Here is a 17,469-nt window from a genome sequence, read left to right on the forward strand (position 1 = left end):
GCAGCACTCCGGTCATTGCTTCAAATGATCCTGCCCTTAAAACAGATCCCTGTAGAGTCCCACGATCACTGCTGTGTCCGTTTAGCTGCAGCTAACTCAGCAGGAGAGAAGCCCACCCTGATCCAGCAGGCCAGGAGCTCCATGTGGACCCCTGAAAGAATGAAGGCTGATCTGTGAGATGCACCTGCAACCAGTGGGCTTCTGGGTGGACTTAACCTGTTTTTAGGGCTGGGACAAATCATTTTTAAGGCAGATTTTAACATCTTAAAATCAATTTGACATCAAAACTTTATTGCAGAAAATGTCTAATTTGCAATGAACAGCTGCCCTGGGGTAGAACCTTTTGAGAAATGCCATACATGAATACATCAAGCAATAAATCCACTTACCATTGCCTGGAAAATCCAGCATTGATGAGAAAGAATTAGGAAAAGCATTAGTAGTCAGATGTTGTAAGGACAATGACATGCAATGATTCATATTCCTACAGCCATCAAGGCTGCAGAGACCCCACAACTAAATCCTGCCTTATTTTCGCACCTTGAAAACATTCAAATGGGTAATTGAACTGATCCACAATGTATAAGAAATCACTTAGATATCTCATATTTTTCCCTGTGAGCATCACTTAAATTCACCGAACATAATGTTTTAGGCTAAAATAGTCTCTAATTGAAAAAGATGGATAATATTTTTTAAAAAATTGGAAGATATTGATCAAGAAGTTAAAATCCAAATTTTTTAAAAAATGAAATAAATTACAGGTAGGCCTTGACTGTCATCCATTTTTTTAATGACAGTTCAAAATTCACAATGACCTCTGAAAAGTCTCTTACAAGTTACATTTGCACTACGACTGTCGCAAACTGTCACAAACTGATTACAATTTGGGAGCTTGGCAACAGCTTGAATTTACGCTCAGTTGCCGCGTTCTGTGGTCACATGATCACAATTCGCAATATTTTTGCTGGTTTCTGGCAAAAAAAAAAAAACCCTCAGGAAGCTGGATCTGCTTCATGAATGCAAGTTACAGACTTATGACTATTGTAAAATGGTCATACAATCAGGTCTTTTCATGTAGTGACTTACAACCATAATGACTTATGACAGACATTCTCGTCTCCATGTGGTCCTTAGTCAAGGGCTACCTGTACTTCTGCAGCCACCTATCATAACCAACCACAAAACCCAGAGGCCTATGCGTGTCTTTCACTAAACATGCAAGAATAACAAATTTCATTCTTCTAGGGACGCGTCATTTGTAATCTGCCAGTACCAGCCTGGCTGGGATTGCAGCTCTTGCCACTGACTCTTCCCAAGGAATCAATAGGACAGAGCTGAGGCCAAGATTTGCTGGCCCTGCTACTAGAAGCAGGCTCCCTCTTCCCAGAGCCCAGCTCCTCTCTCTGGTTGGGTTCCATGGTTAGCAGAAAACAGACGCACTTATTTGAAGGACGGTGGACTGGGCATTATGCACAGCATTACTGCATTAGTGTGATAGCATGCTGCCAGTAACTCACCACATCTCGGATGACAGGGAACGTGTTCTTCCGTCGCAGGTCTGGCATGCTATCGATCCCATACAGAGCACTCCCAGGGCTGAAAAGGTGAGAAAGTGGGGTGGAAGCATGGAACATACCAAGATGCATGGCTCATATGGAAGAAAACCACATCAGTGTTAAAAGTCAAAGACTCCTGCAGTCCCCCGAGACCTTTTGGGAAACCTTTTAAAAACCCTAGGACTTTTGGAATAAGAATACCTTGGCCTTTTGAGCTCAAAAGGCACACAATGAAAGTTCATACACTGCTATTGGTTTTATGCTTCTTCCAAGTGGTTCTGCCAATGAGATATTCAGCCTCTTCCATTTTCATGAAATATCACAACCTGGCCATCGAAACTACATGGCTATGGATGAAACATGTAACAGTGATACCCACTGTCATCGGGACACTTGGTACCATGTCCAAGAATTTTATAAGATACATCAACACCAGCGGAACTGCAAAAAACTGTGCTACTTGGAACATCGTACATCTTAAGAAGGTACTTGGTTGATGCCTAGGATGGTGGCAGCAACCTGTATCAACCATTAGCACCAGTCAATGGTATTTGTGATGCATTTTTGAATGTTCAGTTGACTGAGTTTCATATCTACCATCACCAAAGATAAGAAGAAATCAACAAAATTCCATACCGGAGCAGTCATCATCCAGGTCAACAAGGACCGGGTCAGATGCTATGGTTTCTGGACATCTGCCGAAAAATGAGCTCTACTGAAATCTACTTACCTTCCTTACCAGTTCGGAAGTGCACGTGTGCATGCGCTTTACTTATGTGCACGCACACATGACATGCGCACACAAACCTGCGCATGCGCAAAACCTTCTTTGCATGCACAGAAGGTAAAAGGCACATTACTTCCTGGTTAAAAGCAGGAAGTAACGATGCCCTGGCTGGGTGGGCGGAGCTTTTCTCTGCCATCACTACCAGATCGCCAAACTATTGGCCACGATCGCTACCAGATCACACGATCCAGTCCAATCCAGGAGCATTTCACCCCTGGGCTACAGGGCTCAGTTGTTATTGCTGGGGAACCAGGGCATGCAACTATAAAGCGACTGGGCCAAAAGGGCAAAATTTGGACAACCGAAGAAAATCAAGAAATCATCAAATATTACTACCAGGCAGAACCAACAGCCAGGGGATAATGCAACTGTGGAAGAGAAATAATGCAACTGTGAGAATAATGCAACTGTGGAAGGAAAAACACCCAGAAAGCGACATAACTGAACAAAGATTAATGGATCAAAGACGTTTCATCATCGAGTTTTCACAGATATGCAAATGCAACATCTAGAAACATTGGCTAGAAAGAAAACAACAAGTAATGATGAACAGGCTGAAGAAACTGTTCCAACATCTGAACAAACTTCCAACCAATGGAAGAAATCAACATACAGGATGAAAATCTTCCTGTGCAACAACTCGAAAGTGTAGAGCTAAGTGATCTAGTGAAAATGCTGAAAAAAAAAGATTGAAAACCACATCAAATAAAACACAGAAAGAAAAACTATGCCATTCGCATAGTACATAGCAAATGAGTAAAAGTTCTACTAAATACCGTGAACAACATTTTAACTTCCATCCCATCCAGCACACTACATGAAACAAGCCAACTAATGTACAACACAGCTGCCACTATAACTGCACAATTGGATTATAAAATGCCCCCCCCAAAAAATCACTGGAACACCAAAGTGAAAAATTCAACTTGAAAATAAAATTAGAAAAATACGAGGAGATGTCACCAATTTGAAATACTTGAAAGAAGGAAAACTAAAGAATAAAAAGCTGAAAAATAGTTTACACAAAAAATACAACCTAGAGGAAAAAACAATAATAGAAATTATGGAAGAACTAAAATAGCGTGTAATAGCAACAGCAAAGAAAATTGAAAGATACGCAGGATGAATAAAACAATATTGTGAAAATGTCCAGTTCAGAAGAAATCAGCACTTCTTCTACCAGTCACTTGATGAAAGTTGAGACCATACTAATATTCACTCATGTAAAGAAAAAACTTTGAACTTTTGGAAACAACTATGGGAAAACCCAGTAGAACACAATAAAACTGCCTCTTGGATCAAAGATACTCAAAAACAAGCAACACAAAACAAAATGGAGAATATTGTAATAACAACTGCTATGGTTGCACAACAAGTAAAGAAGGTCAAGAACTGGAGCGCACCTGGCCTGGACGAAAAACAAAATGCACAGGTACAGTATATGTGGTACTTTGCTCAATAGTAGTAACTGTGAGAGGGATCTTGGAGTCCTAGTGGACAACCATTTAAATATGTGCCAGCTGTGTGCAGCAGCTGCCAAAAAAGCCAGCAGAGTCCTAGGCTGCATAAACAGAGATATAGAATCAAGATAACATGAAGTACCACTTTATATACTTTGGTAAGGCCGCACTTGGAATACTGCATTCAGTTTTGGTTGCCACACTGTAAAAAAGATGTGGAGTCTCTAGAAAGAGCGCAGAGAAGAACAACAAAGATGATTAGGGGGCTGGAAGCTAAAACATACGAAGAATGGTTGCAGGAACTGAGTATGTCTAGTTTAATGAAAAGAAGGACTAGGGAGACATGATAGCAGTGTTCCAATATCTCAGGGGCTGCCACAAAGAAGAGGGAGTCAAGCTGTTCTCCAAAGCACCTGAGGGTAGGACAAGAAGCAATGGGTGGAAATTAATCAAGGAGAGAAGCAGCTTAGAACTAAGCAGATATTTCCTGACAGTTAGAACAATTAATCAGTGGAACAACTTGTCTCCAGAAGTTGTGAATGCTCCAACACTGGAAGTTTTTAAGAAGATGTTGGATAACCATTTGTCTGAAGTGGTGTAGGGTTTCCTGCCTAAGCAGGGGGTTGGAAAAGAAGACCTCCAAGGTCCCTTTCAACTCTGTTATTGTATTCTATTCTAACTTCATGGATACTGGTTAAAATACCTAACCAGCCTCCATCATTGCATTGCCACTCAATTTGATGAAATGCTTCAAAATGCAACAAGCGAAGAATGGTTAACAGCTGGGCAAATATACTTGATAATGAAAGATCCAGAAAAGGGCACAGAACCAAGCAACTATCGCCCAATTACTTGTCTGCCAACAACATTCAAACTTTTTACAAGAGTACTGGCAAATTCAGTATTCAATCTTCTGATGGAAAACAGTTTGTACCCAGTAGAAAAAAAAGGAAATTACAAAAAATCAAGAGGAACAAAAGATCAGCTGCTCATTGACAAAATGGTACTAAAAATGCAAAATGAAGAACGGATTTAAATATGGAGGGGATAGATTACAAGAAGGAATTTGACACATTACCCCACAGCTGGATTAACTTTGGAAGCAGCAAATTATCCATATATTTTTGAAAGCAAATATGCAAAAATGGAAAACACTTCTAATAGCAAATGGAGAGAACATTGGCAAAGTCAACATCAGATCAGGAATCTTCCAAGGGGACACACGTTCGCCACTACTGTTCAATATTGCATTAATTCCACTGACAATAATCCTACGAAACACAAAACTGGGCTACCAAATCTCAAGCCAGCATGGCAAGATAAACCACCTACTATACATGGATGACTTAAAACTGTATGCGAAAAGCCCCACTGAACTTGAATCAATACTCAACACAGTTCAACTGTTCAGCAGTGACATCAGAATGAACTTTGGACTTGAAAAATGCACTATCCTATCCATGCAGCTTTCTGCTCTTTAGAAGGCCAGATTCTGAAGATGAAACTGAAATATTTTGGCCACCTAATGAGAAAGAAGGACTCACTGGTGAAGAGCCTAATGCTGGGAAAGACTGAAAGCAAAAGAAGAAAGGGAGGACAGAGAACGAGGTGGCTAGATGGAGTCACTGAAGCAGTAGGCATGAGCTTAAATGGACTCCAGAGGATGGTAGAGGACAGGAAGGCCTGGAGGAACGTTGTCCATGGGCTCGTGATGGGTTGGACACGACTTCGCAACTAACAACAACATCCATGCAGCAAGGAAAAATGGAAAAAAATAGAAGGAATAGAACTGGGAAATGGAAGCATCATGAAAGCATTAGCAAAGGATGACCATTACAAATACCTAGGTATGTTGGAAGCAAATAAAACCTTGAATGGAAAAGTAAAAGAGTCAACGCGAAAGGAATACATCAGGAGGGTCCAAAAATATTAAAATCAAAAGTGAATGCTCAAAACATAATTAAAGCCATTAATACATGAGCAGTTCCAGTGATACGCTACCCAGCTGGAATCATCAACTAGACTGTGGCTGAATGGAAAACCTGGACCGGAAAACACATAAACTTTTGAATATGCATCACGCTTTACATCTACGAAGTGACATCGACAGGTTGTACCTGCAAGAAGAATAGGGGGCAGAGGGCTATTGCAAATCCATCAAACTGTAGAAAAAGAAAAACGAAGTTTGAATGATTATGTGCACCAAAGCACAGAAAGATTGCTGCAGGCTGTGAAAACGGAGAACATTATAAGAACAACAATAGGCAGAATATAAGGAAAAACAGTTGGGTGACAGATTAAATGGATGGAAAACCAAAGCTCTGCATGGACAGCACTTGAAAAACATTGAAGGAAAATGTGATAACAACTTGGCATGGGCATGACTTAAGAGAGGAACCATCAAGAAAGAAACGGAAGGTTTAATACTTGCTGCTCAAGAACAAGCACTACAAACTAATGCCATGAAAGCAAAGATACAAAAATCCACCAACAATCCAAACTGCTGACTTTGCAACAACAAAGTCGAAACTGTTTCACATTTAATATGTGAATGCAGCAAAATCACACAAATTGATTACAAAGCTAGACATGACCAAGTTGCTAAATTAATCTACTGGTCATTATGTAAAAAATATGACTTACCTGTATCCAAAAAGTCATGGGAACGAAAAGTGGAAAAAGTTATAGAAAATGAGAAGGTGAAGATCTTGTGGGATTTTCGAATACATTTGGATCATCACTTGGAACACAACACACCAGATATCACAGTTGTCGAAAACCAAAACGTACAATTTATTGACATCACGGTACCAGGAGATGCCAAAGTCGAAGAAAAAGAACTGGAAAAAATCATGAAATATCGCAACCTGGACATCAAAACTACACGGCTATGGATGAAACATGTAACAGTGATATCCATTGTCATCGGGGCACTTGGTACCATGTCCAAGAATTTGATAAGATACATCAACAAATTGCAGCTTCCTACAATAACACCACCAGAACTGCAAAAAACTGCGCTACTTGGAACATCATATATCTTAAGAAGATACTTGGTTGATACCTAGGACACTGGCAGCAACCTGTATCAACCATCAGCACCAGTCAATGGTATTTGTGATGCCTTTTTGAATGTTCAGTTGACTGAGTTTCATGTTTAATGAATAAAGATTAATAATAATAATAATGGTACTTGGAACAGCTTCCATCTGTGACAATATCTGTAACACCGTCAAACATCCAGATCTGCCTATCCCAAGTCCTTGGGAAAGACTCGATAAGTAGACAAAAATTCCAAACCCAGTCTGAACATCCGGCTGACTATACAATGATTAATAATATTATCAACATCTGCCTATCCCAAGTCCTTGGGAAGGACTCGATAATGCCAAATCCTATCTAAATAACTGGCTGATAGTGTGATGAGAAATAATAAAAACCTCTATAAACAGAAAAGAAATGACCAGTATACAGAGATCAGAGACGAGTAATGAAATGATCAGACACACACACACTCTGTGCATATCACAAAACTCTTCCAAAATTTTGAAGCCAATGGTGAACCTCAAAGCTGATAAAAACAGAATTCAACAGATTAGAAACCTAGTGGGTTATTCAGAGAACAGCCTGAATAGTAAGAAGGTTGTGTTGTCATCAGAAGGATCAGCAGGCAATGGATCTCTTCTGGCACTTAAGTTGGAGATGTCATGGCAAAGAAAAACTGGAAACTGAGTCTATTTAACAGGTGGCAACTCTGACAATATTTCAGACAACTAACAGCATAGCTGGAACAAGGAGATTCAGAGGAACGGTCAGATCTCCAGAGCCCACATGTAGGATAAACTTTTACAGAGACAAAGTAGTCCTTGCAAAACAAGGCAATTCATTGGCTTTGTCTCTCCGTGCCTCCAGTTTGGGTTTGTCCTGAGCTTCTTCTCAAATATCCTCAACTGAGCCTCCTCTGCTGCTTCTCTCCCCGCCTTGTTGAGATGCATGTAGGCTACAGCTGCTATTGATGTTTCCTCCAAAGAACATTAACATCTTCAGGGGCAGTTTTTTCAGGCAGGGAGGTGCAGGTACTTACCCAGAAAAAGCTTGGATGGCAAGTTTGGAAGCTTCCAAGGAACGTCCGCTGACAGTAAGGGCCTTGAAAGAAAAGAAGGGACAGCTCAGCTTTTCAGCAACTGTTGGCAGGTAGCAAGCAGAGGGGCCATATACAGAACAACACCGAAGACGGAAACACGAATGCGAAGCAGGGCCAGCTCCACCACGCCAAAGCTAAGATCCATCTTGTTTGAAAAGACAACAGAGCAACATTCAGCCTCGAGGAGGAAATCTGGCTTGTGCACCCCACCCCTGCAGGCGGTTTCCCTTTAAACCCTGGAGTACAAGCAGCAGTTGGTCAGTGGGCGTGCTGGTCCCAGGGTGCAAAACGGGAAACCTGGGTGGGGAACAGCAGATCCCTAAGCTGGCACAATTTATGAGTCAGAAAACCACAAACAGTGAGGACTCGGTCTGCATATCAATGGGAGGCATCTGGACACATCAACGGAGAAAGAGAAAGACATAAGCATGGAAAGCTGGGGGGGGTCATGCACATCTCACAACTCAAATTAAAAGACCAAACAGGTCGACTGAGCCACAACCACACGCCCACAAAAGACAGCACCCTTTAAGGAAAGATGCAAATTTGGAACCTTTTCATCCACAGAACTGCTATCTGAAAAAGAATTGGGAAGAGGGGAATAAAAATTAGACACGTCTCCAAGAAATGTGCATAGTGAATATTGCAATCCTACCTAGAGCCTGGCCAAGAGGCTCCTGAGCTTTATACTCAGCTGCTAAACCAGGTTGGGACCTCCTTTCCCCCTTCCTTCTGCCTGGTAGGGAAAGTTACAGCTGGCATCTGAAGAGCTAGCATATTAGACCTCTTTCTCACGCTGGTTCCATTCTTTAGGAAGCCTGATGAGAAAATGTTGGGTATGCATTAGGACTTTCAGGTGTGACAAAAACCCTCAGGCCATGAAGCAACTCCTCCAAGGGGATCTTCATCTTTATGAAGGGATCTCACAAAGCCCTGCTCAGAAGGAGCTCTTCTGCTTACTCAGATGCCAGCCTGGCAAAGTGGCTCACAGTCCAGAAAGCTCCTTCTCAGTGCAGCATCATGGGCCACCTATTCATAGCAAGAATCTGTGGATTAAGGAGTGAAAGCCCCTCCTGGACTGCAGGAATCCTGAGAGAAAGCAACCTCCCGACCCACAGGCTAGGAACCCTTGCCCATCTCATATATTCCAGGGAAACCACCGTCAAGCCATGATTTCCTCCTCAGATGCCCCTGACATTCTCCCTGCAGTCCTGGTTCTGGTTGGAAAGCCTTCCAAACTCCTTGCCCCAATGCGCTCAACGGTGTTCAGAGGGTGAACTGAGAGCCATCACTTTGTAAGGGGGCATGGAAGGGAGGATGGCCCTTTATTTCAAGCCTAAAGAAAAGGAGTCCCTCTCCCCCCACCCATGCCAAGAAGGAATTACAGAACTGGAAGGGAAACATAAAAATAAAAAATGGTTGATCTCTGTGTCTAATAGTAAAAGCAGCCAGGCTTTGGCATGATTCTGCCTTGACACCATACAGTCTAACGAAGGACAGCAATTAATACAGGAGCCTTTCTTTTCTTGTAAATCAGAAACAAGTATTGTGTCTTTTTCTTGGCCAGAAAAACAAATCTACTCAATTTTGATTCCTCAATTAAATAGAGGAAGCCAGAGTGAAACAAGGTAGAATGTAATAATTTTCCCTGTGAAAGCAGTGGATCCTTCAGCAAATGTCTTGTTATGAATGATGCTGCATTTATCAAATCTTTTGCAGCCCCCTGGCCTGGGGGTCGGAGCCGGTAGTATGGCCCAGCAGGCCCAGCGGGCGAGTGGCCTATTCCAGCGGCCTATTCCAGCGGCTTAGCGGCCGGGCCAGTTGGGCGGCCTAGCTTAGAGGTCGCAAATAGGCCCGATGGACGCCTTCTTTGTGTCACCTTGGAGGCTGTCCACGGGCCTAGTGGACGCCCCCCTCTTTATCATCTTTACCATCTAGAGGATGTTTATGGGCCGCCTGTGGGGGGGACCTTTCTAAGACCTTTTTAAGATCCTGCTTTCCCCCCCCCCTGGATTTTGGGAGAGAGATGGCTTGGCGGTTGAGCGGCCTGGCCTAGTGGATGCCCCTGGCCTGGCGGTGTGACGGCCTCCCCCTTCCTCTTTAAACCACCCCTCGGGACTGTATAATGAGGGGTTGGTGAACTGACTGAATCATGGCGGTGTTATCCATCTATCGCCTAAGAACTATTCCTCAACTGTGGCTCACCCGGAATTGCTGGTATTGTCAGTTACCATCTTGACTGGTCCAGGATGGGCCTGCTTGCCGGACTCTTACTATGCGGACATTCACAGCGGCTGACCTTCTTGCCCTGCGAGATTCCCCTCTCTCGCGGGTTTGGCCCCCCACACTATCGAGGGCCCATCTTGAGGACGGGTTTTGGAACCCCGAGAGGTGGCATGCCAAAAATAGGAGACTTAGGGGATTTTTAATTAACTGTTTTAATCGTTTTTTTAAGGAGAGTTTTAATGGGAATTTTAAGGGGAGGGTGGAAATTGACGGGTTTGGGGCGGGGGGGAGGGTGGGTAGGGGGGGAAACCCGTCGGGGGGGGGAGACGAGTCCAGCTAGTATTCGCGGCGGTAATTTATTAGGTCCGAGGGTGGCGGGGGAGGGCCTCGTTCCAGTTTATCAAGGCTCTGTTATCAATACGGTATGTGGGAGAGGCAGATATGGCGGAAGGGGGGGCCACATCAGGTTTTGGGGGTACGCCCTCGCTATTTAAGAGCGATCGCGTGCTCCGGCCCCCCAGAATTTTCCCGTTCCCCGAGTGGCCAGAGTACCCGGGACTTGGGCCTTTGGCTGATGTTATGCAATGCAAGATCCGTGGTTAATAAAGCCCCCCTGATTTCAGATCTAATTCAGGAAGGGACCACGGACGTTATGGGCATTACGGAAACCTGGTTGGGCACTGAAGGGGGGGTTCCCCTAATAGAGATGTGCCCATCATGTTTCCGAGCATTCCATCAGCCGAGGGCCCAAGATAGGGGTGGCGGGGTGGCGGTTATTATTAGGGAGAGTCTGGAACCGAGGAAGACCACTGTGCCTCAGATAGCTGGGTGTGAAACCCTCTATGTGAAGTGAGGTCGTAGGACTCAGGTGGGCTTGTTGATCACGTACCTGGCTCCTTGCTGCGTAACAACAGCCCTGCCCGAGCTGTTGGAGTTGCTAGCTGGGTTGGCAGTTGAAACCCCTAGACTGTTGGTCATGGGGGATTTCAACTTGCCATCAACTGGCGCGGCATCCTCGATCGCTCGGGAGTTCATGGCTTCCATGACGGCCATGGACCTGACTCAATTAATTGATGGCCCTACTCACATTGGGGGTAGCACCCTAGACTTGGTTTTTATCTCTGGCCAGTGGTTGAATGATCTGATTTTAAATGATTTACTTATTGAGCCTTTGTCATGGTCAGATCATTTTCTCCTTCGTCTGGACTTTCAGACCGCTACCCACCCCCGCAGGGGGACGGAACCAATGTGTTGGTTCCGTCCCAGGCGCCTGATGGACCCTGAAAGGTTTCTGACGGAGCTTGGGCCGTCTCCCGAGAACCTGGCCCACGGCACGACTGAAGAGCTAGTCGCGGCCTGGGAACAGGCCGCGGCTGGAGCTTTGGACCGTGTCGTGCCTTTGCGGCCTCTGACCCGGCGTCGATCTCAACCAGCTCCTTGGTTCTCCGAGGAGCTGAGGGAGATGAAACGCCGGAGAAGACGCCTAGAGAGTGTCTGGAGATCCAGCCGTTCTGAGGCTGACCGGACACTAGTTAGGTCCTATAGCAGGACCTACCTAGTGGCACTGAGGGATGCGAAACGTTCCTATGTTTCCTCCCTCATTGCGTCGGCAGATAACCGCCCAGCCGCCCTGTTTCGGGTGACCCGTTCTCTCCTTCAACAGGAGGGGCGGGAGGACCCCCTACAAGGGCATGCCGAGGAGTTTAACGGTTATCTATACGATAAAATCGTTCAGCTTCGGGACGGATTGGATCAAAATTGGGTAGATCCAGACGAGAGTTCCGAGACCCGTCTTGTTGAGGTGGTTTGGGATGATTTTGACCCTGTGACTCCCGAGGACATGGACAGGTTGCTGGGAAGACTGAATGCCACCACATGTTTACTGGACCCGTGCCCCTCCTGGTTGGTGCTGGCCACACAGGAGGTGACACGAGGCTGGCTCCAGGGGATTATTAATGCTTCTCTGTGGGAGGGGATCTTTCCCGCTGCCTTGAAAGAGGCGGTGGTGTGACCTCTCCTCAAGAAGCCTTCCCTGGACCCACCTGTTTTAGGAAATTATCGTCCGGTCTCCAACCTTCGCTTTACGGCGAAGGTTGTAGAGAGTGTGGTGGCACGTCAGCTACCCCAGTACCTGGATGAAACCGTCTATCTAGACCCGTTCCAGTCCGGCTTCTGGCCCGGATACAGTACGGAGACGACTTTGGTCACGTTGGTGGATGATCTCTGGAGGGCCAGGGATAGGGGTTACTCCTCTGCCCTGGTCCTATTAGACCTCTCAGCGGCTTTTGATACCATCGACCATGGTGTCTTGCTGCGCCAGTTAGAGGGGTTGGGAGTGGGAGGCACCGTTTATCGGTGGTTCTCCTCCTACCTCTCTGACCGGACGCAGACGGTGTTGACAGGGGGGCAGAGATCGACTCCGAGGCGCCTCATGAGTGGGGTGCCACAGGGATCGATTCTCTTGCCTCTCCTGTTCAACATCTACATGAAGCCACTGGGTGAGATCATCAGTGGTTTTGGGGTGAGATACCAACTGTACACTGATGACATGCAGCTGTACTTTTCCACCCCAGGCCACCCCAACGAAGCTATTGAAGTACTGTCCCGGTGTCTGGAGGCCGTACGGGTCTGGATGGGGAGGAACAGGCTCAAACTTAATCCCTCCAAGACGGAGTGGCTGTGGATGCCGGCACCCCGGTACAGTCAGCTGCAGACGCAGCTGTCTGTTGGGGGTGAGTCATTGGCCCCGATGGAGAGGGTGCGCAACTTGGGCGTGCTCCTGGATGGGCGGCTGTCTTTCGAAGACCATTTGACAGCCGTCTCCAGGAGAGCTTTCTATCAGGTTCGCCTGATCCGCCAGTTGCGCCCCTTCCTGGACCGGGATGCCCTATGCACGGTCACTCATGCTCTTGTTACCTCTCGTCTGGACTATTGCAATGCTCTCTACATGGGGCTCCCCTTGAAGAGCACCCGGAGACTGCAGCTAGTCCAGAATGCGGCTGCGCGGGTTATTGAGGGAGCAGTCCGGAGCTCCCATGTAACACCTATCCTGCGCAGACTGCACTGGCTGCCTGTTGTCTTCCAGGTGCGCTTCAAGGTGTTAGTTACTACCTTTAAAGCGCTCCATGGCTTAGGACCGGGATACCTACGGGACCGTCTACTGCCAACATCTATCTCCCAACAACCGGTGCGCTCTCACAGAGAGGGGCTCCTCAGGGTGCTGTCAACCAAGCAATGTCGGCTGGCGGCCCCCAGGTGGAGGGCCTTCTCTGTGGGGGCTCCTACCCTATGGAACGAGCTTCCCCCTGGACTCCGACAAATACCTGACCTTAGGACCTTCCGCCGCGAACTTAAAACCTACTTATTTCTTTTTTTTTTTTTTATTCAAAAAGTTTTACAAAAATTTTTTTCCCCCTTTCCCCCCCTCCTCCCCCCTCCCTTCGCAACCCCCCTCCCCCCCCCCCGACTTCCCGGAACGAGCACAAGGTATAGTTAAAAATAAAACAAACATATGCTAAAAATTTTTCGTCCCAACTTAATTATACCCCTACAATCATCAATTCCTAACTTCCCCAAAAGCAATCAAAAATAATACATCATAATCATTCAAAAACAGTCTGATAACTCTTAGTCTGATATCTACGTTGAATATAGTCAATCCATTTTTTCCATTCCTTTAAGTATCTTTCTTGCGTATTGTCTTTCAAAAAAGCTGATATCTTCGCCATCTCAGCCAAATTGGCAACTTTCAATATCCATTCTTCTATTGTTGGTACTTCTTTTTTCTTCCAATATTGTCCTATTAGTAATCTTGCTGCAGTTATTAGATTTAAAATCAATTTAGTCTCAATTACTGTACAATCCGTAATAATTCCCAACAAGAAAAATTGCGGCAGGAACTTTATCTTCTTTTTCAAAACATTTTGTAAAATCCACCAAATTTTTATCCAAAAGGCCTTTATGTCCTTACAAGTCCACCAAACCTACTTATTTCATCTTGCTGGACTCGCTTAAATTTTATATTATTAAATTGATTTATGGGTTTTAAATTTTTTAGTAAATTTTAGAGGGAATATTTTTATCTATAAGTAGTCAAATTAAATAGGTTTTTTAAGGGTTGTTTTTAGTTTTGTATTGTTGTTTTCTTTCTGTATTTTATTTGTGGCTGTACACCGCCCTGAGTCCTTTGGGAGAAGGGCGGTCTATAAATAAAAATATTATTATTATTATTATTATTATTATTATTATTATTATTATTATTATTATTATTATTATTATTATTATTATTATTATTATTATTAGATTTAAAGCTTCCTGTATCCTGACATCTAGTGAGCTATAAATTATGCATTTTAACCAAGGGTGTATCCCAAAAAGACACAGAGCACCAACCAGGAAGACTTCTGTGAAAAGAGCTAGTAGTTTGGAACTAGTGACAGGGTGAAGATGTCCGGGGGATGGTGCTGAAATCAGCTGCTCTCTTCTCAGCCTATTTGTCCTCACCAGCCTACTCTCCACGCAGCCTTTGTCTCACGTATTTGGGGCCAGGAAACATTTCCTGTCCACCTTGTAAATAAAGGACCTTCTTGGTCAGAAGATGCAGCAAGTATTGTGGTGGCCCAGAGAAGTATTGAATCCCATCCGGACAATTCCTGTGATCTCAGGAACCCAAGCAGAGAAAAGGAAGGACCCACTCACCGACTCCCTGGATTTGTCTGCCCGGACAGCTGTTGCCACAGCCCCAGGATGGTGGCACTAAATTATTCTAAAGTCATTACTCCAATGCAGAGTTTGCCTGGAGGATATTATCTTACTAGCAGCAGGCAAAAGCATCTAATGTTCTGTGCCCAATTGAGAGGATTATGACGCGTAACAAATGAATAGCAGTGGTCTGATCCAGAGAAGACCAAAGCAAAATCATAGCTGGTTGACAGAAGAGAAGAGAAGAGAAATTTCAATCAGTGGATCACAAGTTGGAGGGCAGATTACACTGTGCACCTTCCTGGTCAGAAGATGCAGCATAAAGGACCACCATTTGTTTCCATCATTTGTTCCCCCAAGACTGGGGATTTCCTGGCCTCTGTCATCTGTAAGGTTTGGTCCTGCTCTCAACCACAGCAGAAAGAAATAAGCTGGATAAGAAGCTCCAAATCTTGCACGCTGAACTACGTGAGGTTTCATGTGAGAATGTAGAATTTTAAACACTGAGGATTAGTCAGCACTATCTGTCACAAGGGGTTTTTAATTGGGGTTATTTATGAATTTTAGGGTTTTAAATTGATTGTTTTAAATTTTGGCCATTTATGTAATATGCTTGGTTTTAAGTTTCTGTTTTAATGTGTATATTGTGTGGTTTTATTATTTGGCTGTACACCGCCCTGAGTCCTTCGGGAGAAGGGCGGTATAAAAATCTAATAAAATAAATAACTAAATAAATCTGTCACAAGGGGATGAGGTCACATTGTTGGATCCTCATCTCAGTTTCTAGGCACCCTATTAGAGACCATCCTAGATCATTCTCCAATGTTTCTTTGACAGACAAGTCTTTGTTGACTTCTCCACTGGCTCCCCCGAGCAAAAGCCGCATGCCAAGAAGACCCATCTCCTGCCCATAGCCCAAACCCTTACAAAGAACTGCTGGGGTAGAGATTGGAAATAGGCCATCAGGGAAAGAAACAAACCAAACGAATCCAGGGTGACAGACAGTCCTTCACAATTTCACAATAGGGCCGGTGAATAGCGCAGGCTGGTAAAGCCTGTTATTAAGAACACAAAGCCTGCAATTACTGCAGGTTCAAGCCCGGCCCAAGGTTGACTCAGCCTTCCATCCTTTATAAGGTAGGTAAAATGAGGACCCAGATTGTTGGGGGGGCAATAAGTTGACTTTGTAAAAATATACAAATAGAATGAGACTATTGCCTTATACACTGTAAGCCGCCCTGAGTCTTCGGAGAAGGGCGGGGTATAAATGTAAACAAAAACAAAAAAAAATTTCCAAACTCACTAGATTTGGTGTACTTTTTGCCTAAGAACTAACGGTGGCCAGTGGAGGTTCTTAATGGCACATAGGCAGATCCAGACGGCAACTGCACCTCTGTCTGTTGCTTGCCTGTCAATTCTTCGTTGGACTCCCCCAGCTAAACATTGCACTGTATTATTCTATGAATTTGAACCACCATTTTTCTGTGGAACCATGCTCTATCTCACCCCATTGCTTGTTGCAACTAGGCCTATAAATAAATAATAAGCACATACATACTATATTACTATTACTACACCCCTTTCTCTTGCCCACTTTGCAAGTTTCTACCACTTGTCGTGTTTCAATTCTTTGGCTCCTGGGCACAGGGCAGAACTGTCTGTCCTCTGCATAATGTTCTGGCTTTGCTAAGCCTCTAGACAAATGAATGTTCCTGTCACTGTGTGGCCATAATTTCAAAAAGACTTTCCACTGTTGGGGGCAGTTCCCTTTGTTACCTAGCCATCTCCAGTTACCTCCTTAGGCCATCCTGGGGAGGGCAGAAGTGACCTCATAAGAAATCTGTCAGTTTGATGACACATGGCGATGGAGAAAATCCAAAAACCTTCCTAGCCAGAATTTAAAGAGGGCAATTTCATTCAAAGCAAATATTCTAAGGCGCATACCACTCAGGGCTGCTTGGGGAGAGTTGCAAGACAGAAAACTCTTCGTTACTTGTACACAAGAGACATAAAAGGTCTCGTGGGGCTGACCTTTGCAAAAAGCTTTGGCATTTAGCAAGTTTGAAACCCCTGGTCTAAGTGGAGAGCACCCTTTCTCCAGAAGATTTCTAGTATCTTACAATTAACACAGGAAGTGTTTTTTGACCAAGCATTGCAAATTCATTTGTACACCTTCCCAGAATGAACTACCCTTCGGTTTATTCCATCCCAGGATTGTTCAGATCAAAGGAATTTCCTCCAAATGGAGGAGGAAGCCTGAAAATGTGAGAGACAAGAGCTTGTTCAATGACACACTATTTCAGGTTTAGAATGTAGGCATGCAGTCTGACTCGGAACACACACAAGTCCACATCCTTTACCTTGTGGGACTCTAAAAGTTCCATCCTGAAGGATGTATCCTATGACGCCCTTTTGCCACTGAGCTCCCCATGGACTCAGAGGGATTACAGTCAGCCTCACCACCCAGGTATGAACCTAACCTTAACCGAAGTTACAATGGAGTCTCTTCCTGCTTTAGGTCACCCATATGAAACTTCTTCTCTACTGGAACTGGAACCAGTTTAGTCTATGGTGAAGATGCTGGCCTAAAGA

General features: G+C 44.6%; 1 protein-coding gene across 5 annotated transcripts in view; it reads right to left on the reverse strand.

Moving 5' to 3' along the window:
* UNC13C (unc-13 homolog C) overlaps nucleotides 1-17,469 on the reverse strand; it is a 72,607-nt gene that overhangs the window by 46,463 nt on the left and 8,675 nt on the right. For 3 of the 5 annotated variants that reach the window (XR_009152011.1, XM_058156248.1, XM_058156250.1), the window contains 3 exons: nucleotides 8,504-8,526; nucleotides 7,891-7,952; nucleotides 1,521-1,599 (listed from right to left, as the gene is read on the reverse strand). Coding sequence is in view for 4 of the 5 variants with exons in the window: in XM_058156248.1 (XP_058012231.1) it covers nucleotides 1,521-1,599; nucleotides 7,891-7,952; nucleotides 8,504-8,526 (164 nt within the window). In the remaining variant the exon portion in view is untranslated. The remainder of the gene's footprint in view (nucleotides 1-1,520; nucleotides 1,600-7,890; nucleotides 7,953-8,503; nucleotides 8,527-17,469) is intronic. The other 2 variants (XM_058156251.1, XM_058156249.1) reach the window with 2 other exon arrangements.

This window comes from Ahaetulla prasina, chromosome 13 (assembly GCF_028640845.1).
Source record: "Ahaetulla prasina isolate Xishuangbanna chromosome 13, ASM2864084v1, whole genome shotgun sequence".
NCBI classification, from domain to species: domain Eukaryota; kingdom Metazoa; phylum Chordata; class Lepidosauria; order Squamata; family Colubridae; genus Ahaetulla; species Ahaetulla prasina.